This window comes from Balearica regulorum, chromosome 3, assembly GCF_011004875.1.
Source record: "Balearica regulorum gibbericeps isolate bBalReg1 chromosome 3, bBalReg1.pri, whole genome shotgun sequence".
Lineage (NCBI taxonomy): Eukaryota > Metazoa > Chordata > Aves > Gruiformes > Gruidae > Balearica > Balearica regulorum.
In genome coordinates this window covers 83,827,650-83,848,938 of record NC_046186.1, presented here as the reverse complement: position 1 = coordinate 83,848,938, position 21,289 = coordinate 83,827,650, and the positions used below count along the sequence as shown (strand labels likewise).

Sequence of the window (21,289 nt, the reverse complement as noted above, 5' to 3'; positions counted from 1 at the left end):
GTAGCTTTCAAGACCTTTTGCTAATGGGATTCCTGCACTTCCACTAGCATCACGCACTCCAGATACGGAAAAATCCTAAGAAGGAACAACTCCAGTTGCACATGCTGACCCCGCCGAGTAGATCCCCACCCACGGCCCGGCCTGTTGCCTTGCTGGGCTCAGCGCAAAGCCAGCAGCACACCCTGCCACAGACACCTCACTGAGCCTTCTCTATCCCTCCACCGGCACTGCGGGCCTTCACACCTCAATTAGTCGCCTGGACCAGCCGCTTCCCCAACGCGGACAAGCCAACCCCCGCCCCACATCCGCACGAAGCCTCCACACGGAGGCCGAGCTCCCAGGCACCCGCCCGGATGCGCCAAACCGACCACAACGGCGGCAACGGCCAACCCCCCTCACGGAGAGGCGGCAACTGCCAACCCCCCTCACGGAGAGGCAGCCACGAGCCAACACCTCCCCGCCTGCAGGTGGCGCGTGCTCGGTAGCGCGCATGCCCGCAGCGCCGAGGTGAGGGAGGGGCGTCTCTCTGCCGGTCCGGGGCGGAAACTTCCCGTTCCGCTGGAGCCGCTGCTTCCGGGTTAGCGGCGCGCGCAGCCCACGTGGGGCCCGGCACGGAGCGGCGCGGAGCCGGGTCGGTGTCGGGGACCGGGGCTGGGGGACGCGTCACCGCCTGCCGCTGTCCCTCTTCTCCTCTGTCTTGGCTGGGCCCGGCCCGCCCCCCCGTGTGTGTGCATGCCTGAGGGGCAGCTGGCAGCGGGGCCTGCACCGGGGGCGGCGGCGGTGGGGGGCCGGAGGGAGACGGTGTTTCTCTGTGCAGCTGCTTTATCTGCAGCTTTTCTCTCGTTAGGTTTCTTTGGAGGCTCCTTTCCTTGAAGCACGACGCTATGACGTCTCTGGCGGAGCAGCTGAAGCGGCTGGCCCTTCCCCAGAACGATCCCAGCCTGCTGAACCGCAGCGAAGTAGCGTCACTGCTGTTCAGTTGTAAGGAAGCGGCTGGCATTGACAGGGACACGTTCTTTGCGATCGGTGAGTTTGGCTCGTTAGATGCTAGTGATTTTAAAAATTACCTACCCAAAAAACAACCGGAGAAAGATAAATGGGAAAGGCAGACCCATGTTCATAAAAAGGCCAAAAGGATAATTGCAGAAACTACAGGCTAGTCAGCATCGCTCCAGTCCACGGGAAAATCGTGGCGTGGGTCCTTTTGGAGCACATTTCTGGGCACATGAAGGGAAGAGTCAGGGGCCCCAAGGTGGTCAGGGGCTGGGGAGCTTGCTCTCTGAGAGGAGGTTAGTGGGAGGAACGTCTCTGGTCTCATTCAGTCTGGAGAAGAGAAGGCTCGGAGGGTCTAATAGCAGCCTACCAGTACCTGTGAGGAGGTTTCAAGAAGAAGGCTCAGGCTGTCCAGAGTACATGGCTGGAGGATGGGAGACAGTGGGCATAAGTTAAAACAAAAGAGATTCAAATTGGATATGAGGAAAAGCTTTTTCACCATAAGGACAGTGAGCAGGTTGTCCAGGGTGCTTGTGCTATCCATCCTTTTGAAAACCCCAACTGGATAATGCCCTGAGCAACGTGGTCTGATTTCAGGGCTAACCCTGCTTTGGGCAGGGCCTTGGACTAGAGATTTCCCAAGGTCCCTTCCAGCTTGAATTCTGTGATTTCATGAAAACATGCTGACACCCTGGTCTTTGGTGACATTATGGCCACAAATAATGTAAAACTGAAAAGGCCATTGCTGTATTGGCACACTTCAAATCCTTTGTGCTTATCTCTTCCCATTTTTGTATAGAACTTTACCCAGGAATGCATTACTTCTTGAATAAAAAAGTTATCTAAAACAAAAAAGATAGATATCATATATCAATTCTAAGTAACAAGATTGTAGATATATATGTCTTTGCAACACAAAGAATTTTCTAGTTTCTTAAGTAGTTACTGCAGAACTGCTGCCTATGATAACAATTTATTCCATATTTCAGCCAGCTGCCTGGTTTCTTTATTTCATCTGAAGTTGTCTGCTTTGTGCTTAGCCATTAATATTTACAAGTGTGTAAAATAAATAAATAATTCCAGTGGTTCTCCTGTGGTGTACATGGGATATTACATTTTGATTTATTCAAAGAGGTTCCTTTTCTTGCTTTGTCCATATAAAATCATAGAATAACTTTGACTGGAAGGGACCTCTGAAGGTCATTTGTTACTAGCTCAACTGAGTACAGGGCTAGTTAGCTCAGGTCTGTGTTCAGCTGAGTTGGAGGATGGAGGTTTAATAGTCTCTGATCCAATACTGGGCCAGTATTTGACCACCCCAGTGTTATAAAAAACCCCACAATCAATCCATACATTGACTTGTAATTTCCTATGTTCAGCTTGCATCTGTTGCCTCCCATCCTTCCATTGTGCATCTCTAAGAAGAGTCTGGCTGCATCTTCTTGATAACCTACACCATATCCCATTAAGTAGTTGCAGACAGCAGGAATATTTCCTTTTGACTCTCTTCTCCAGGATGAACAAACCCAGTTCCTCCTTTTGCTTCTATGTTTTTTTCCAGTCCCCTGACCATCTTAGTGTTTCTCTGCTGGACTCACACCCATATGTCAATGTTTTTCTTCCACCGATGAGCTCAAAATTGTGCACAGTACTCCAAATGCAGCCTCACAAACGGAGGGGACGGTTCACCTCCCTCAGCCTCCTGGCGATGCTCTCGCTAGTACAGCCCAGGATGCTGCTGGCCTTCATGGCTGCAAGAGCGCACTACTGATATTTGTTAATGTTCTTTTTCTCCGTCAGTTAAGAACTGAAAACTTTTAAGCATAGCAAAAGTTTTGGTCTTAGACCTGTTTACGATTTGGTTTGGTTTGCTTAGTGAGGATGACATACACCGGTATAGCAAAGAAGTTGGCTATGCCAGTGAGGAGGTAGGTGGGTAGGACTGGTGAATAAAACTGTTGCATTTAAAGCCTTCTTCCGTTTTTTTCCACAGGATGCACTGGCTTAGAAGAGCTGATGGGGATTGATCCTTCCTTTGAAGTGTTCCAGTCCAGTTTGTTTAGTTCCACGTCCAAAAGCCTGGAACGCAGTGTTCAGTCTAAAGCAGTAAATCAGCAGCTGAATAAGAATATTTCATTGTTCCTGATTCACCTGTCCCCTTACTTTATGCTTAAGCCAGCCCAGAAGTGCCTTGAGTGGCTAATTCACAGGTAATCCACCTGTGAATATCCTACATGTCAATAGATAAGGCTACTAGAAATGCCAGATTTTTTTCCCTGATAAGAAAAGTTTTGAATAGTTTTACTTTAGTTTTCTGAAAATACAGGTTAAAAATCTTAAAAATATCCATTTTGGTTTAGTCTTTATAGGGCCAGATGTTCTTCTTTGCCAATTAGATTTTTGTCTTTTGATAAATCTCTGTGAAAATTTTGATCTGCCATCAAAATAGTTAGTCTATATAAAAATAGTTAGTCTATATAAAAGCAATTATTTCTTTGCCTGGCTTTCACCAAAATTGCCTAGCTCTAGCCATCTTACATCTCACATATGTAATATGCTTTTAGAAATGGGCTGTGTAAAATAGCTACTTTTCAGTATTAACAGTGAAATGTAAATAGCATGCTCTTGAATTTGTAACATGAGCTAAGTATTTTTATTTCAGGGTTACGTAGGAAGATGTGAAGAAAAAACAAGCCAATTATTTTGTGAAGTGGTGTTGTATTTATTTATATAAATTAACCTATCCAGATGCAGAAAGCGTAATATTTCATGTCACGCAAGAGTGGATGACTTTGTTGACACAACCTTTGGATCACAACATTTTTTTATATATGCGTTATGCTGAAATTTGTACTAGATTATTGTAGTGTCTGGTTTAATATTGAGATCTATGCAGAAGAAACTAAGGTAATCTTAAGTCCTACAGGGACACAAAATTATTGAGAGTGAGGAAGAAAATTGCTAGCAGTGTTTCTTTCCTCTAGCACATGCAGGCTAGTGGCCATCCTGGGATTCTGGACTGTTGGCAGACCATATGTCTGACAACCATCTCCTGCCTTGCTTAAAAGCGAGTAAACCAAGTGTTCTGAGAAGAACGTGGCTGGGTCTCATTTTTGGACTTCCAGATAATTTTTAACTGTGTATATATGTGGTTTTTTTCCCTTAGATTTCATATCCATCTCTACAATCAAGACAGTTTGATTGGTTGTGTTCTGCCATATCATGAGACTAATCTATTTGTGAGAGTTATTCAACTTTTAAATATAAAAAGCCCAACTCATAAATGGCATTGGATGGATCCAATAAGGGTAAAGTATTTAACAGATGCAAGTTGGGAGAAACATGAGGGACTTTATTAGTAAATACTCCTGACTCTGTTACTAGGTTTATGGATATGGTCCACCTGTTCATGTGGTTAGTTGTAGGACTGTACTGAAAGATTAAATGCAGGGATGGAGCCTGAATGTGCCCACCTGTTGTTTCTGCAATCTTTCTTTAAATGTAAAGGTAATTATAAAAAGTTTTGATTGTAATTACTCTTTATTTTGGCAAAGTTAAATTATGCTTTTAAGGTGCAAGTATTTGCTACTGCTGGGAACATACCAATTACTAAAATATATAGATTGAATATAGATTATATGTAATGCTCTTCATTGTCTGTCTTAATATAGATACAAAAAATTTCAGAGGTGTGTGCATTTCCATTACTTATTTCAATTTAAATGGTGTTAATTGATAGGTAGGACTAATTTAGAATTTATATTAATTTTTACTTTGAGTGCTTCACTTTACCGTTGAGTGTTCTAATTTTACTTTTTTTCACCATGTAAAGAAACCTGGAGTCCCACTGGCAAGGGGTACTGTGATTACACACTGCTACAAAGACCTGGATTTCATGGATTTCATCTGCAGGCTGGTGGCAAGATCCGTGAAGGTTGTTCATTTATTCTAGAACGTTACTCATTGTCACTTGGTTTTCCCATCTTTATATTTAGATAGTATTATGCTGTTTGCTCATATTTTGAATTACATATCAAATAGTAAAAGGAGGCATTTATTTGTAAATAATAGGAAAATTTATTCTCTTATTACTTGTATAGATGACAGTCTGTCAGAAATTCTGGTAAGGAAGTGGCTGAGAACCAATGAGCCACGACAAAACAGTTTGGCAATATTGTATTGCTTAAAAATACTGTATTGCTTAAAAATACTTAATTGTCTTAATTTCTTTTATAAAGTTATTCCTGCTATTAGTTTGTAACTGTGCTTAGAATTTGGTTATCTCTTTTAGGGGTTGATAGGGTGTTTTAAATGTATGTCTTCAAATATTAGTGAGAACTTGAGAATGTTAGAAGGTGAATGGATCTTTCTTCTCAGTGTCAAATAGAGAACTAGTTTTATAGTGTCAGAAGAGTAAGATGTACAACATTTCCAATTATTTGGAGAGCTAGAATGCATGTACTATCAAGCTAAGCAAAGCACACACAATACCAGGGTATGTTCACAGATGTAGTAGGGGGTGTTAAATATATATCATTCAGCTTCTTGGCTGTCCAGTTCTCAGTCTTGAGCATTACACCAAAATCATTTAGGTTACCTTATTATGATTAACTATAGTAGGTGAGCAATAGCACCCATTTCCTTCTAACTTGTCTGCAAGGGGGAGCAGTAACCTCTGGCGAGGGGTTATTGCTTGGAGGAGTTGATGACTTCAGTTGTAACACCAGCAGCTGGTACTGCTTACATGCTGGAGTTCTGAGGTATTGCTGGTTTGGGGGGAAGCCGTTGGTGTGTTTCTACTTCTCCTGATGTCTTAACAACTAATTTTTCTGTGGTCCAGGTCTTTTCAGAGTGTCCTGGCAACTCAGCTCAGTTGAGAGTTCTTCTTGTGTTTTATGCCTCCACCATTGTATCAGCTCTTGGAGCAGCAGAGAAGATCACAGACACTATAGTCTCTATGCTGCTCCCTTACATCCAAAAGGTACATGAAGCTTTGTTTTCCTTCCTGTGTGATGACATGTACTGTTTTGTGCCAACGTGCCTTCTGCAGGCAGCATTTAAGAGGGGCATTCTCTGTGAAGTATATCGTACCACTCTCAGCCTGCTTTGAAACATCAGGCGGGTGAAAGGTTCATGACTAGTAGTATTTTCTCACACCTCAGATGAGCACTCTAAGAACTCTGTTTCCTACTTGACATGAGGAGTGAAGCTCTGAGGAATTCAAACAGAGTTTGAATGAACTTCTTTGCCTCAGAGACTTATCATGCTAAGCAATGAGGAAATGGAGTCAGGGTGGACAGCCTGCTTTAATATCCTCTTTCCTCCAGGATTGTTGCTCTGTTAACGAACAAAGCAACAGTTAATGAATGTGTCTTCTGTACGTGTGACGGCCTGCATGACGGCTTTTCCTTCTTGAAAGTTGGGTTTATAATTCCCTTAAAAGTTAACACATGGAGAAGAAAGTAGTGCGATTGCCTGGATGTCAGAATACAAATGATTTTTATGTTAATGTATGGGGTTTTTTTAATTTGTGTGTGTTAAAAGTGCACCTTTATCTGTTTTTCTAGGGCTTGAAATCCACTGTACAGGATTACAGAGCTGCAACATACATGATAATCTCCCAGATGACAGTAAAAGTGACAGTGGAGACTTCCTTGGTGCATTCCTTGATGTTACAGATAACCAAGACATTATATAAAGTGCCCTCATTAGTCAGGGAAGGGGTGGCTTGCTTGAACCTACTTCTGCAAACTCAGAAAGGAGACAAACTTGGGAAAAAGTAAGTCTACATGAATTAAGTTTTCTCAGTTTTTCAAGCTCAGGCTGCACTCTGATAATTTGAATTTTTTTATCCTCCTCATTAAAGGGACACTTTCCTATCAGAAATTTAGGTAGTTGACATTTCAAAGGGCTCAAAAGTTTCTTTGGCTTGCTTTGAAAATTTGTCTGCTTGCTGGAGTTAAGGAGTCTCAGTGGTGCAAGTCTGTCATCTTATGGTCCCTGTCCTGCCACTTCCCTCAGTGAAGGATTGCTGTCACTGTGCAAACCTGAACTGTGCCAGTAAGGGGTTTTCCTCAACGTGGGATTCCTGGAAGAGAAGCCAGCATAATGGTAGTGCAAATTTGAGGTTATTTGAATAGCTTGGAAAAAAGAAGTTTTGTGCCTTTGATGGCTTTGAGTTCATGTAGTTTAATGCCTGAAGTGTAAGTGTTTCTCTGCCACCACTTCTTTGGTCCCACAAGTCAGGTGTTCTTCTGCAAATACATGTAGTATTTCATTCCCATTGACTTGGCTGACCTGCACTGATGCAGTTAGCTAGTGCTGTTAATGTGCAGTTGAACACAGTGATGGAAGTCTCGCATGCTACAGGGTGTTTGCTTGCTGGATCCAGCTAGGTGGATATAAAAGGAGAAGAGAGGAACTTTTGATTAGCAGGAAGGGAAATTGTTTCTTCTGTCTTTGAGGATCTCCTGTCATTAAGCTATTATTCCTCCTCCCTTCCTTTTGCTGCTGTGGGTTACTAGATATGCTCCTTGCAATGTGAGGATACCTCTTCATGCAATCCATACGAGTAGTTTTTTCTTGGTACTACCAACTTCACAAAAATGTAGGTATGTTCAGTGTGCCATTGCAGCAGCCATGCTCAACATGACTGGCAGAACCCAGGTTTTTTTTTGGATATTAAATGCACCTCTAGCAGTGAGGAAGTAGAACCCTTTAAATCTTTTTGGCATTTGTTTATGATGAGGCTGTTACCTGATGCTGAAAATTGAATTCTTAGGAAGTTTGCATGTTGGTAACCCAGATGAGCGTATGTACTTTTTTTTTTTTTATTTCCCTGTTCCATTGTGCAGACCATTTAATTATCTGTGCAAAACCCCAGAACTGGTAACACTTCTGCAAGGCCTTTCAGCAAGCTATGATATCTCTCCTCTTCTGCGTTACATGTTGCCTTATCTTGTTTGCACTGTCATGAAAAATGATACAGGTAAGTTAGCATACACTTTTAAAATTTTGTTGAATCTTATGGACAGATGACTGTGGTCAGTGTCGTAGCTGTGTAATTTTAGTTACTTCTGCAATTAAAACTGTGATAATACATGTGAAAACCTGACTGAGTGTGTGTTGCTTTTTGTTTTTCCAGGTCCTACAGAGGAGGCTATTTTAGGCATTGTTATATCTATATGGCTTGGATATAGATGTTGATTTGCAGTATTTCAGCAGTAACAATTTTGTTGTATGAAATTTCTGACTGACAATACATCTGAGATGACTACAATACAATCTGAGATGTATTGTAGTACTGCAAAGTAATTTTTAGGTAGATCACACTTAGTCCATGTGTAGTTAGAGATCTATGTTTATTTGGTGAATTAAATGTGCCTGTGAATGGTCCGGGACAGCGAGGCTGACTGGCATGCAGTAGTAGCCAGTGTCTGCACTAGTAAGTCTGGACTTGTAGCTACCAAATCATGGTTGGGAAAGCCCTTTTATTGAAAAGGGCCAGATTCACACCAGGGAATGTTGTAGGGAGCTTGCACAGGTTGTGGTGGTAGGTCTGGAACGTTCCAAAGCATACTTAAATTTATTGGTGGCAATACAGCCTTTGGCATTTTAATGACATTGCTAGCAGCACATGGAGACTTAGTGCTAGTAATCAGTGGACATTGTGGTCTTCAAGTCTTGTGCTTGTCAGGATGATGCCTGAACAAGCTATTAGCTTTAATCAGTGTGAGGGGGTTATTATGAAATTATTGTTCATCTTTTATGATTATGCATTGTCCTTAGAGGAACAAGACGAATCTGAGGAGGCAGAGAATCAGATTTACATCAAACATCTTGAAGCTATTCTTCAGAGTATACCACTGGAAAAGGATTTAGATCACCTGTTGGCTTCGTGAGTTAACATCAATTGTTTTTCTTCTGCAGTACTACAGTCATTTCTGGTTTAATAACAATTAGTTTCTGACAATGGCGTTAGCGTTATATGAGCATGTTTTTCTGAGTTCATAAATTAACTCCAAACCTGGATCTTGAAAATGAAACATTCAGTAATCCAGAAGAGCCATGCTTTTAGTGCTTCTGGGAGTACTTGTGGGGCAGAGTGACACTTCAGGCCAGGAGCAAATCTGTACTTGAATAAGTAATGCATATTAATCCTAACCTCTTTAGCAATGTGCTTTGTAACATTAATGGAAACCGTACTGTCCAAAAAATGGTGGCTTTTTCTTTCGTTTGTAATTTTAGCAAGTTTCTTGAAGAGTTTATCTCCTATGGTACAGAGATTGAATCTAATCCCACCAAAATGGCTGCAGTCAATCAAAAGATGCTTCCTCTTATCAGACTTCTTGAGAGAAAGTAAGTTCTATTTTTCTATGACAGACCCACAATCTGTAGAATAGCGATGTCAGCTATGATCTTGGTTTATTGGGTGTAGTAAGCACAATATTCTTGCCCAAATAAATACAGTAAAAATAACTGACTCCTAATCTTTGTCCAAATTTAATTTTGCTGTTCCTTATATACTTTGTTATCGCTGTAATACATGGGCACAGACTTACTGGCTTTGTACAGCTGTTTGCTGTGTAGCATGACCTTTTCTGCTCATTATTTATACTAGTAGTCTGCATATCATTCGTCTATGTTAAGACATAATGGTTGATTGCATTTGCAAAGCTATTTAAAATGGCTGGTTCAGATGAGTGCATGTGCATTCAGCTTCCTTGTATTTCCCCACTAGTTCTCCAGTAAATACATGTTCTTCTGTAATCCTCTGTGGAAAATGGTGGGGATTTTGTCTGTTGGCAGGTATCCTAAAGCCTTAGACTCTGTGTTGGAGAAGCATCTGGAAGATTGCACAGATGAAGCTGAACAAAATCTTTTTCATCAGTTTATTTCCCTTTCGTTAAGCTGTGGCAAATACAAGGTAGGTAGAAGCTCAGTTCATGATCCTAGTTGTTGTCTGGGTATACTGTCAGAAGGCTGATATTTTGGTAGACTTCTCTGTCTTCTTTCTAAACAAAATCTCTACCATTGCCTCAAAAAAAAAAACCCAAACAAAAAAAACCCCCACCAACCAACCCCCCCCCCAAAAAGCAACTCCACAACTTAAATGTGATTTGGGGGTGGGGCTTGATCAAAACTGTGGTAAAACCAAAAGCTATCAGATCTAAGTTTGTGTTTCTCATGAGCAGTCATGAGTGTGAGCTTTTTTTCGTGGTTAAAATTTATGTATTTCCACCTGCCCTGATTGCTATCAATATTTTTCCTTAGGAACATGGCCACTACCTGTACTGTAGTGGTTGGTAATGCCAACATGGTGGTGGCCAGCAAGGCCTCCTCTTACTTAAAGATTTTAGCAGTGTCAGAGGTGTCTGTTTTGGGAAAATTGACAAACAACTTATCACAGTTGAGAGAAGGTGGCTTGTTCCTTTTTCTTGCATATGTTTTATGAATGTTTACAGTCAGTAACATGGAAGAATAGAGTGATTGCAGAGCTCTTCCTGTGCCATTTCTGAAGAGCAATTGAAACTCAGCTTAACACAGAATAACCATGAGTGCAACAGATCTGTCCAAGGAATTTATTATAAGAGATGGTTAATATTATGACTGTTGTTTGCAATGATTGAAAAACTGAAAGCGCTTAGGAAAAGATGGTAAACTACATAAAGAAGTGCTTTGCGTATTTTTGTACTGATTTAACGAAGGCACAGATTCTCTGCCGGAATAACAAGTGGATTAACAGAAAAATGAGGCATGCAGAACAAAGGCATATGACTCTCTTCTAGCCTTTAAGGTTCCTGAGATAAGCGCACGCAATTGGACTGGCAGGGATGCCTTTTTAACAGTTTCTATCTGTGCTCTGTCACACTGACATTGTCACTAGAGCTTTCTCAGAATCCTTAGATAAGTGTAGTGCTTTTCTAGGACAGAAGGGGATCTCTGGCTTACTGTACTTTTCAAGCTATATTCCAAAAACTGTCTGCCAAAGTAAAGATGACCAAATTTGAAACAGTTATACAACATCGTTGTTCTGTAATTGATACTTTTGGGGCCTGAATTATACAGGTTTTCTTCTGGTACAAAAAATTGCTCAAACAATTTCTCCCATTATCCTTATATATACTTAAGTTTTTTTAACATGCAGCAAGTCTCTCTGAAATCTGTATTTCAGTTTCTGGAAGACTCTGATACCTCCCTTCTGCTTAGTTTGAATCATCCTCAGCCAGCTGTGCGAGTCCTGGCTCTTCAGCATTTGAAAGATGTTATTGAAACATCAAAGGTTTGTGTCCTGAATCTCCTGCTTACAGAACTGACTTAACATACAATGTCTTCAAAAAGCTGTTTGCCAGACATATGATTTGAAGAGGGTGGTTCGTTAAACAATTTGTATGTCATCCTCCACCTTTTGTGGCGTTTTCAGTAGGCTTCTGTCACTATTTTCCCATATTCTGGAATCTGAGTGTAGTTCTTGTTTATTAAGCTGCTTGTAGTCTTAAGATAAAAATATAAGTTAATGGACACTTCTGGGTTTCCTTCTTTTGTTGTTGAAAGTTAGTCTGCCTGTTATTTGAGGTTTAATTTAGATGATGTTACTACTTTTCTCGTACTAGGATTCAGATATTTCATTAAAAGCCTGTAAATTATGCTACCAAAAAATGATTATTTTTTTTCTTTTGGCTCTTTTTTCCCTTTATTCTTTCAGGAAGGCTTTGATCAGTCTTTCATAGAAGAAGCAATTTTTGATCGGCTCAAGGATGACAACAGAGATGTTGTAATGTCTGCTCTCAGTTCTTTAGAGGTAAGTGGGTATCTTTTGATACATCAGGTGAGATTTTAGCTGGTCTTGAATATGTGTGTCTGGAATGTATTCTTTGTAATTGCCCTTCTGCTCACGTCCTTAGTGTACAGCTTTTGTCCTTTAACAGGATGAAGGAGCACAAATTTAGGAGGCTTGTGTTGGTTACCTCCTCACAATCTGCCCCCCCTCCCCCCCCCCCAGATTTCTGCTTCCTTATCTTTCCCAAAGTGTTTGCAATTAACCTGAATTTATTGATACTTTTTTTATGTAGCTACTAAAGCATATTTTAATCTTTGATTATTATTTGGAGTTTACTTCCAGCTTATCCTGTATGTTTTTCTATACAAACGCAAGCCCCGTCATCTGCCTTTCGGACGGAAAACAGCGCAGTGACAGGTCATTACGCTAGTGAGAAGCGCTCAGTTGAGTTTTTCCGTATGAGAGTCATTTGATCAGTTGATAGTGGCAAAGTACTAAACTCCAGCTCAGGTTCACTGGCTAGGACTCTGGTATGCATTGTGCTGATTGTTTCCAGCTAGAGTAACAGTCTGTCTTTATTGCTTCTCCTAGTAGTAGTGGAGAATATTATTAGCAGTAGTATAATTGATCTTGTGTGTTCATTCATTCTCAATCACTAAAAAATAGGAACAAAAGTACGTGAGTGCTTCTTTAAACTTTAGTGTCTTTCGTTATTGCGCCTTATGTTTTTGTCATACAGATGTCATGTAAAGTAAAAGCAATTCTTATTTAATTATAAAGTGGTTTGTTTATTGCTTATTAATTTTACCAAGCATTTCTGCATTCAACAAATTCTCCATATTTTAGTATATCAAGATGGCATACTGGGCAGCCTTATAACTTCTGTTTACTCTGACAATATTTTTATTACATGATGATCAATAGGAATTCAGTTGGTGATGTTTGATCCATATTTCCACTTGGTTTAGCAGATGCATTTTCCATTATGATATGGTAAATTCTTTTGTAATTTATTATACTTTATTTTTCTTGATTACTTTTCAGATTTTCAGGAAACAAGTCAATCCAGAAGTAGTAGTATCAAGTCTTTTGAACATCTTCCAGAAAGCTGATCTTTCAAAGGATGGAAAGTGGTATGTTTGTGCCTTTTTTCAGTCTACATTCTTTCTGTGTAAGTTAAATTTAAAAAATGTAACTCTAAAGAATACTTTAATACCTGTTTTTCCACTTCAAATAATTTTTCTTATGCTGTATCGATGTGTTGTGGTTTAACCCCACCAGCAGCTAAAACAACCACATCGCCATTCACTTACTTCCCCCCCAGTTAGTGGGATGGGGGAGAGAATCAGGAAAAAAAAGAAGATAAAACTCGTGTGTTGAGATAAAGACAGATTAATAGGACAGAAAATGAAGAGAATAATAATAGAATATACAAAACAAGTGGTGCACAGCACAATTGCTCACCACCTGCAGACCACTGATGCCCAGCTAGTTCCCAGGCTGCAGTCTAAACCTCCAGCCAGCTTCCCCCAAGTTATATGCTGAGCATGACGTCCTACGGTATAGAATATCCCTTTGGCCAGTTTGGATCAGCTGTCCTGGGCTTGTCCCCTCCCAGCTTCTTGTGCACTCCCAGCCTTCTCACTGGCAGGGCAGTATGAGAAGCTGAAAAGTCCTTGACTTGGTTTAAACATTACTTAGCCACAACTAAAACATCAGCGTGTTATCAACATTATTCTCATCCTATATCCAAAACACAGCACTATACCTGCTGCTAGGAAGGAGATTAACTCTGTCCCAGCTGAAACCAGGACACTGCTGAGCCACAAGAGAAATGTTTAATTATTTGCTTGCCATTTCCCATCAGTTCTGTATTTGTTCTCACTGCTATTTGGATTCAGAAGATCACCGTGGATGATGGAGAGCAAATCAAAGAAGTGTTGCTGCTACGATTGAGCAATGGGTTTTCAACATCACTTGTTCTCTTTTAGGTACAAGGTTCTGGAGCGAGCAATAAAAATTTTAGTCAAAGAGGAGGTTTTGAAAGAAAAAAAAGAACTATTAGATGAAGCAGTAATGCAGTTGCTACCTTTTATGGTAATCACTAACGCGAATTCAAAATCTTCAGATTGGAAAATGGCCGTTGGTCTGTCAGAATCTGATCTCTGCTCCTTACACCCTTTACTGAAAGGCTGGCCAGAAGGTAAAGCATTAATTGTAACTAGTTTGGTGAAAGAAAACTTGTGACAATTTAGGACATGATGCTTATTGAACGTAAATACTTACTGAAGGAGACTGGCTGTCATTAACAAGCTATCATGCCATGAGTGTGAATAGTTTTCTTTAAAAAGCTCTTTGAAAAGATGAAGAAATTGTCAAGTATGTTTCTGACTGTTTCTAAATATTATTGAGCCACTAGTGTTTTAATATGTCATTTGTATACCTAGATTTTCTGTTGGTTTTTTTTCTTGGAATAGCTCTCGAAGAGGCAGTTAAATCTAGCAAGTCTGCAGAGTTGATTGGAGTGGCCAATAAGAAAATGATTCTGCTGTTTTCTAAAAACATGACTTCAGGGGACCCTTCCTTACTATCACAAATGGTATGCGTACCACGTTACTTTTCAAGTGATCACTGCAGTAGAACAAATGTGATATAGAAGAACTTTTTATGCGTTTTTCTTAGTATGCCATCATCAAGCTCCTAGGCAAATATCTATATATATAAAATAACAAACCCTGATACAGTCTAGATAAAACAAATTTCTATTTTAACATAAGGAAAAGAAGAAGTGAAGGTATTACCTATTTGGACAAATTATTAGTGTAGTGAAATTTCAGGGATTTTTAGTTTCCTGGGGGGAAAAAAAAAGATCTAGAGAATATAGAAGTGTACTTGTGGGTAGTTCATAGAAACAGATGTTTGTGCATTCTTAGGTTTCCAAGAGTACCATTACAGCAGACGGTAATTTCTAAGATGATAAAAGGTAACAAGAATTTAATTGGACATGCAAATGAAACACAGTATAAAGTCACAGTGAAGTCTCAGTGTCTTAACAGACCTTTTGTTGTTTTTCCTCCACTCCCTTTTCTAAGGTGGATGATCTGATACTTGTTACTGAAACAGAATCTGACAGCGTGAGACAGAAAGTAACTGCTCATATAATTGGTTCAGTGCTTGTTCAGTGCTGCTGTGATACACAGAGGAAGGAAAATTATTTTTCAGTGGCCATCAGAGTCTTCCGTTTCTTGGATAAAAAAATAAAGGATCTCAGAGCTTATGATCCTGCAGAGGTAAGATGTAAACAGTTTGAAGAGGGCATTTTCTTTGTAGTGGAGAAATCTTCTTTTATTGCAGAGCAAGAAGTTTAGAAACCTTGTGAAGGACTGAAAATAACACCTTCATTTATTTTCATAGCTAAACCACACTTAGCAGCAGTACTAGAAGCTACCATTAAGAATTGCTTTTACATTTTACCACTCTAGTGAGTCTGCATTAAAAAATTAAGAACTCCAGAGCTTTAGGCTAGCATCCCACCAACTGATTGAATGTTTCAGTGCTGTGGGCTTGGCACAAAATTTGAGGCATTTCTGCCAGCTTCTCTGTGGCATCATGTGGTGTCATTGTTTGACTTTGGAATATCAGGGGTTTTAGTCATTGAGTAAAGGTTTTACTGTCTTGTTCAATAGGGGAAAGAAGGAAATGCAGTCGAGTACGAAAAAGAGCTTATGCTCAGAGCGAGTCCAGAGGAGGCCACAAAGATGATCCAAGGGCTAGAGCACCTCTCCTATGACAACAGGCCGAAAGAGTTGGGGTTGTTCAGCCTGGAGAAGAGAAGGCTCTGGGGAAACCTTTTTGCAGCCTTCCGGTGCCTGTAGGGGGTCTACAGGAAAGCTGGAGAGGGACATGGAGAGGGACAAGGGTATGGAGTGACAGGACAAGGGGTAATGGCTTTAAACTGAAGGAGGGCAGATTTAAGATTAGGTATTAGGAAGAAATTCTTCCCTGTGAGGGTGGTGAGGCACTGGCACAGGTTGCCCAGAGCAGCTGTGGCTGCCCCCTCCCTGGCAGTGTTCAAGGCCAGGTTGGATGGGGCTTTGGGCAACCTGGTCTAGTGGAGGGTGTCCCTGCCCATGGCAGGGGGGTTGGAACTAGACGATGTTTAAGGTCCCTTCCAACCCAAACCATTCTGTGATTCTATGAGTTGCAGCCTTAAGCAAGTCCTTGCAACATCATTGAAAGTGTTGTTCCTGAATTTGTTGGGATTTGGTTTATTGTGCTGCTCCGTAAGCAGTTGTATTGACACTTGGGAGGTAACATGGAGGCAGAAAGAGGAGCCATGATAGAGGCAGGAACAATGTTCAGAAAGCATATTTCTGCATCTTTTTGCTACCTTTTTTTTTGCTTTATTTTTATCCATATTTCCCATTGGGATTTTCTTGATTTATTTTGTTGTTGAAACGGTTTGCTCTTTTTTGTGTGTGTAAGAAACCCACATGAGCAGGGCTGTGTTTCTGTGTGTGCACCCCCTCACACACACACATAGCAATACATGGTAATTAGTTATTCTGACCTCAGATTATTCCATTAAAGAGATTTTATATATACAAGTATGTGAAAGATGCGGATTATGTTGCTGGAACAGAGCTAGATAAAAGGATTAAACTGATCATCCACAAAATGCTGTGAGTAACTTCTAATCCCTTTGAAGAGATATTTTAGAGAGATTGGCATTTTATGTACACTGTTAATTCTGGTAGTAAAAGCTGGCGTAGGTTTTAAAACTACAGATGCAAGTTTAAATGTAAAATCAGAAATGTAATTCACTTCATAAAGATAACCTCTTTTGAGGTTGGAAATTAAATACTGCTGGGTTTTAGTGCTAAATTTCTGACTTCCGTTGGATGAAATTGTGACAGTATACATCAAAATGAATTTTCATTCACAGGAAACTCCCCTAAATTGGTCTGTTGAAACAATAGAGGAAACCTTGGTGCCTAAGGACTTGTTAACTGCATATATAGAAAAGCTCAATAGTGATCAGACTGCTCATGCAGAGGACTCAGCTATGTTCCTGTTCTTATTGAAAAACTTCATTAATGGCCTAAAACCTCCTCTGTCCTTTTCACAAGGTAGGTGTTAAAGTTTTATCTGTCCTTTGTATCAATGAACTGAAGAAGAAAAGTCAGGGGTTTTTTTGTCTTCTGAAGTTGTTGGAAACAAGCAAGCCTTGCTTCCTTAACCTTCTTATGTTCTTACTGAGACCTGTAAAGGTTACTTACTTGTGAGCATGAAATCAGCCTCATGTATTGTCTTCTTTTAACTAGAGATGTCTGTTTCCTCTTGGTTGTTCACATACATACACTGTGTCTCATTTTTAACCTGTATTTTTTAGAGGAAACTTGGTGGAATCCCGAATCTCTGGATCAAGATAGCCAAGACTACCTGCATCTCCTTTTGGGGCTGTTTGACCTCCTTGTCTGCGGAGCTAGTGAGGGAAACAATGCTGTTCAGTACAGAGCACTAATGAATCTCTTACTCAAGGTATTATTTTTGCCTTTATTGCTCTGAATTTAGTCATGAACTATTACGCAGTTACATAATTTTAAGGAAAACTGAGAAAAATTCAGAACTGATCATGCAACACTGCTTGTGGCATGCTAGTACTGTGGGCAGATGAAAAAGCTTCAGCTGGTTAGTTAACCCTAATTAAATGTAATAATAGAAAAATAAAGTAAAAAAAACAAAAACAAAAAACAAAAACAAAAACCCCACCAACCCCCACACACACACACCAATAAATGACCAGTTGAAACAAAGGTGAAAACATTACACTGATTTGCAGGACAAGGGCAAGAGCTTGAAGTTTGAGCTTTGGTCTGATCTGGGAGCAAAACAAACAGTTGCTCAGTAAAATTTGTTAGTTTTTAAATAGAAAAATTGGAAGGAAAACTTTTAGAAGACATTACATATTTCCTTATAACATTATCTTATGTTTTCTCACCCTCACTGAGTGATAGATTTTTGTGAAGAGAATAAGGGATTTTGGCAGTCTGGATTTTAGATATTGCTAGCTATTGCCAGATTGTAGTAAGCAAGAACTGTAAATTGATTTGGGATACTATTGGGAGACAGTGTAACTGCTTCAAAATCAGAAGCTGTCCTTGTTAAATTTTGACAGAAAGGTCCTAAGGCAAAGTTGAGGTAATTGGGCAGAGATGTAGTGTGAAAAACTGAATTGAATCTTCTTGGAGCAGCTATTATTATTGCAGGGGTGGGAACATGTCTGACCTGTGTCTGCATTGTCAGTAATACATGTATGATTCAAAATTTGTTAATTTTGGTCCATGCTCCGTTATTATAAAGCCTATACAGCCAATCCAGGACAAATTCAAGAATAAAGTTTACTGTGAGTATTCAGCACAGAAAGCTGTGCCGTATGAGGAAACTGGATGCCCAGCTCTTCTGAGATGCTGGTTTATAGACTTTTGAAAACCACTTTGTATGACTGGTGAAAAAGTAAGGGATTACTTGGAGCACTTTTAATATTAAGATTACTGCTGCACAGAACAGGAGATAGAAGTTCTTTATTTTACATGTAGATTTTCTTGCGCAGTTGACATACTATACAAATGTTCGTATGATTCTGTTTTCAGTCTGTTATGATAAGAAAAAAAACCTGTTGTATTTACATACCTATAGACCACGAGTTATCTGTTAAACTAAGCCAGCTGTTAAGCAACATGTGGACTTCTATACACGTGCAAGTACTGTTTACCCAAAGACGTCTGCTCAATGAATTTTTCTTTCCAAAAGACACTGTTTCTGACTCTTTAGGTCTCTTTCTGTGTACTCCTTTGATTTGGGTAGTTTATCAGGTGTTGTGAGTAGTAGTTTGTCAAATAAAGTTATTAAACAAGTGCTTTTCTCTTTTTTCTTTTTTTGTTTTTGGTTAAATTTAAGGTACATCTAAAAGATTCAGAGATTCTCTTCAAATTCCTTTCAATTTTATGGACTTACAGTTACAACCTTTCAAATCATCTGAACTATGAAGTCAGCGCAATGCTACAGACTCAAGCTTTATATATTGGCTATGCACTGCTCGAATCACAGACATACCAAAAAAAGAAACAGCTGCTATCACCATCATCTCCAGGTAAAGTAAAACAGCATCTATCTCTCATCTTAAGACTTAATCACAATACCTTTTTATTTTGTGCAATTTTACTGTATTTTATACCATGAAGGATATCTATAGTCATTTATGTTCAACTGCCCTAGGCTGAGACGGCTCACTCCTGCTGATTCACTGGGCAGTTACTAGCCCAAGCTTGGAAGTAGGCAAAACCACTTTTTTTTAATCTTAAAAGTGTTAGAGAAGCACTCTCCTATGCCATCAGTCAGTTACAGCACCTTACTTTCTGTACAGTATAAGTATATGGCAGTCAGTAGCAAAATAGGAACTCTGAGCTTAAACACAAACGCGAGGATTGTGATGAAGAAGTTCAGAGCCATGGATCTGTGAGATTCATGTTGTCTTTGTGTGTTCTAGTGGTTTATAGTGAAAAGAGATGACTTTTTCATTCCAAAGTAATGTTGATGCCTCTTCAGAGACAGGTATGGTAAAATTCTGACCACTCACTGAATTCTGTTGTTTTTTCCTCCTTCCTTCCCTCACTGTTTTTGCAGTGGTGATATCTTTGCTAATTAACTTGGGTAGTCCCGTGAGTGAAGTTCGAAGGGCTGCTCTCAACTGCCTCCATTCCTTGAGAGGGATAAAGGAGTCTCTATTTCATCCTGTTCTTCAGCATTTGGAGCAAAAAACAGAAGAGATCATATCTGACCGTACATACATAACACAGGTATTTTTGTTAAGGAGTACTTTAATACAAGGTTTGTCTGCTGCTGTGAGCTCCCATCTTTTCCAGAAGAAATCAAATTAACTGGGAAAGTTCATTGTCCTTGTATAGCAGACTGATTTTTTAAAGGACTATAAAAACATTCAAGTGAATTACTACATACAGAGAATTGAGAATGTCAGTCAAATAAGAAGGATTAACTTGTGGTTTATTTACAGATGAAGAATTCTGTTTGTAGCTAGATTGCATTATTACAAACACATTGAATAAGCATTGGTTTAAGGCATTTTTATTGCAGGGAAAGAACTTAATATTCACTTTGTTAATGAACTAGATAATGGAAACTCTTTTTGAGGAGCTTGAGACGCAACCAAAACAGAAATCCCAGAAGAAAAAGTTGTCAGAAGCTTTGGAAAGCATACTTGATTGTGTACAGAACCCTATTTTCCCATCATATGTTGCAAGAAACTTAATGAAAATTCTTCACGAAGTCCACGGTGAGGTAAGTGCAGCATGGTAATCTCACATTAAGTCTTGTATTTTTTCCTCTTGAATAGCTGTTGCATAAAATATTGTATGCAGTGTGTTACCAGAGAGGAGATGGTGCAGTAAAATGAAGCCATGCTATTGGAAGTTTGTTAAAATGAGAATGGATAAAAACTTCTCTTCTAAATTTCCTCTGTTTGCAGATGATTCTTTCTCACCTCTTGCCTGTGCTAGACCGGTTGCTAGAGAAGGTCTTTAAGAAACCTGAGGCAATGTTGAAAGATGAAGTTGTTCTCCTGCATCTCATCCTTGGAAAGTTTAATGAATATTCAGCCACGCTCTTGTGCAAGAATCAGCAGAGTCTGGATTTATTTATCAGAAGTCTGCATGCTGCCAAGAAAATGTATGAAGAAATTCCACCTTTTCAGATCACAGCACTTGGGCAGGTATGGCTTTCTGAAAGATCTTTAATTTATTTTTATGCTTAAAGCAAAAAACAGTGTTTAGGATTGGTTTTACAAGGACTCTTCCTGTGTTAAGGATTCCATAGCTTTTAACCTGTCTTTCTTCTAGTACAAGTTTTCACGGTCTCCAGAGTGTCTTTGAAACATCTAAACAGGCTGCAAAACTTTCTCTCTTAAACTTGCCAGAAGGAGAAATTGCTGCTTGCTTTGTTTTTGCATTTTGACAAGTACAGACTAGAAATACCATGGTATCTGCATGCAGGTGAATACCTGTATCGTTGCCTGCAGACACTATGGTTCCACTGTCCTTAGTATATGCTTGGCATCTAAGGATTCCTGGATATATACAAATGTATCGTTAATATGCCGTTGGTTGGTTGGTTGGTTTTTCTTTACAAGATACTAACATGTGTGTAATTGGGATATCATACATAATCTAACATACCTAAGTTCCATAGCTTGTGATTTTGTTACCCTCTTACAGTAAACCTCTCTGCATCCTTTCTTTTTTCCCTTTTGTAGATTACCAAACCATTCTTTGCAGCCGTGTCAGAGATGGTGCAACAGAAGCTATTAAAAGTCTTATTTGACTTACTTTTAAACTGTAAGAACCCGCTTTGTGCCCAGACAATTAGCAGTGTGTTTAAAGGGGTAAGTGGCAAACTCCAGAACACAGAAATATGTTCAAATCTGTTGCAGTGCTTCTATGT

The 21,289-nt window shown here is 39.7% G+C and overlaps 1 protein-coding gene across 1 annotated transcript in view; it reads left to right on the top strand.

The window, feature by feature from the left end:
• Window positions 1–530: 530 nt before the first annotated feature.
• Window positions 531–21,289, top strand: part of HEATR1 (HEAT repeat containing 1) — a 37,420-nt gene continuing 16,661 nt past the window's right edge. The window contains exons 1-24 of the mRNA XM_075748759.1: window positions 531–631; window positions 848–1,026; window positions 2,987–3,203; window positions 4,160–4,301; window positions 4,826–4,927; window positions 5,834–5,974; window positions 6,561–6,772; window positions 7,848–7,981; window positions 8,782–8,890; window positions 9,241–9,351; window positions 9,802–9,919; window positions 11,168–11,275; window positions 11,699–11,794; window positions 12,818–12,906; window positions 13,765–13,976; window positions 14,251–14,372; window positions 14,866–15,063; window positions 16,719–16,902; window positions 17,166–17,314; window positions 18,734–18,926; window positions 19,460–19,632; window positions 19,964–20,131; window positions 20,319–20,561; window positions 21,102–21,230. Coding sequence (XP_075604874.1) covers window positions 885–1,026; window positions 2,987–3,203; window positions 4,160–4,301; window positions 4,826–4,927; window positions 5,834–5,974; window positions 6,561–6,772; window positions 7,848–7,981; window positions 8,782–8,890; window positions 9,241–9,351; window positions 9,802–9,919; window positions 11,168–11,275; window positions 11,699–11,794; window positions 12,818–12,906; window positions 13,765–13,976; window positions 14,251–14,372; window positions 14,866–15,063; window positions 16,719–16,902; window positions 17,166–17,314; window positions 18,734–18,926; window positions 19,460–19,632; window positions 19,964–20,131; window positions 20,319–20,561; window positions 21,102–21,230 — 3,492 coding nt within the window. The 5' untranslated portion in view covers window positions 531–631; window positions 848–884. The remainder of the gene's footprint in view (window positions 632–847; window positions 1,027–2,986; window positions 3,204–4,159; window positions 4,302–4,825; window positions 4,928–5,833; window positions 5,975–6,560; window positions 6,773–7,847; window positions 7,982–8,781; window positions 8,891–9,240; window positions 9,352–9,801; window positions 9,920–11,167; window positions 11,276–11,698; window positions 11,795–12,817; window positions 12,907–13,764; window positions 13,977–14,250; window positions 14,373–14,865; window positions 15,064–16,718; window positions 16,903–17,165; window positions 17,315–18,733; window positions 18,927–19,459; window positions 19,633–19,963; window positions 20,132–20,318; window positions 20,562–21,101; window positions 21,231–21,289) is intronic.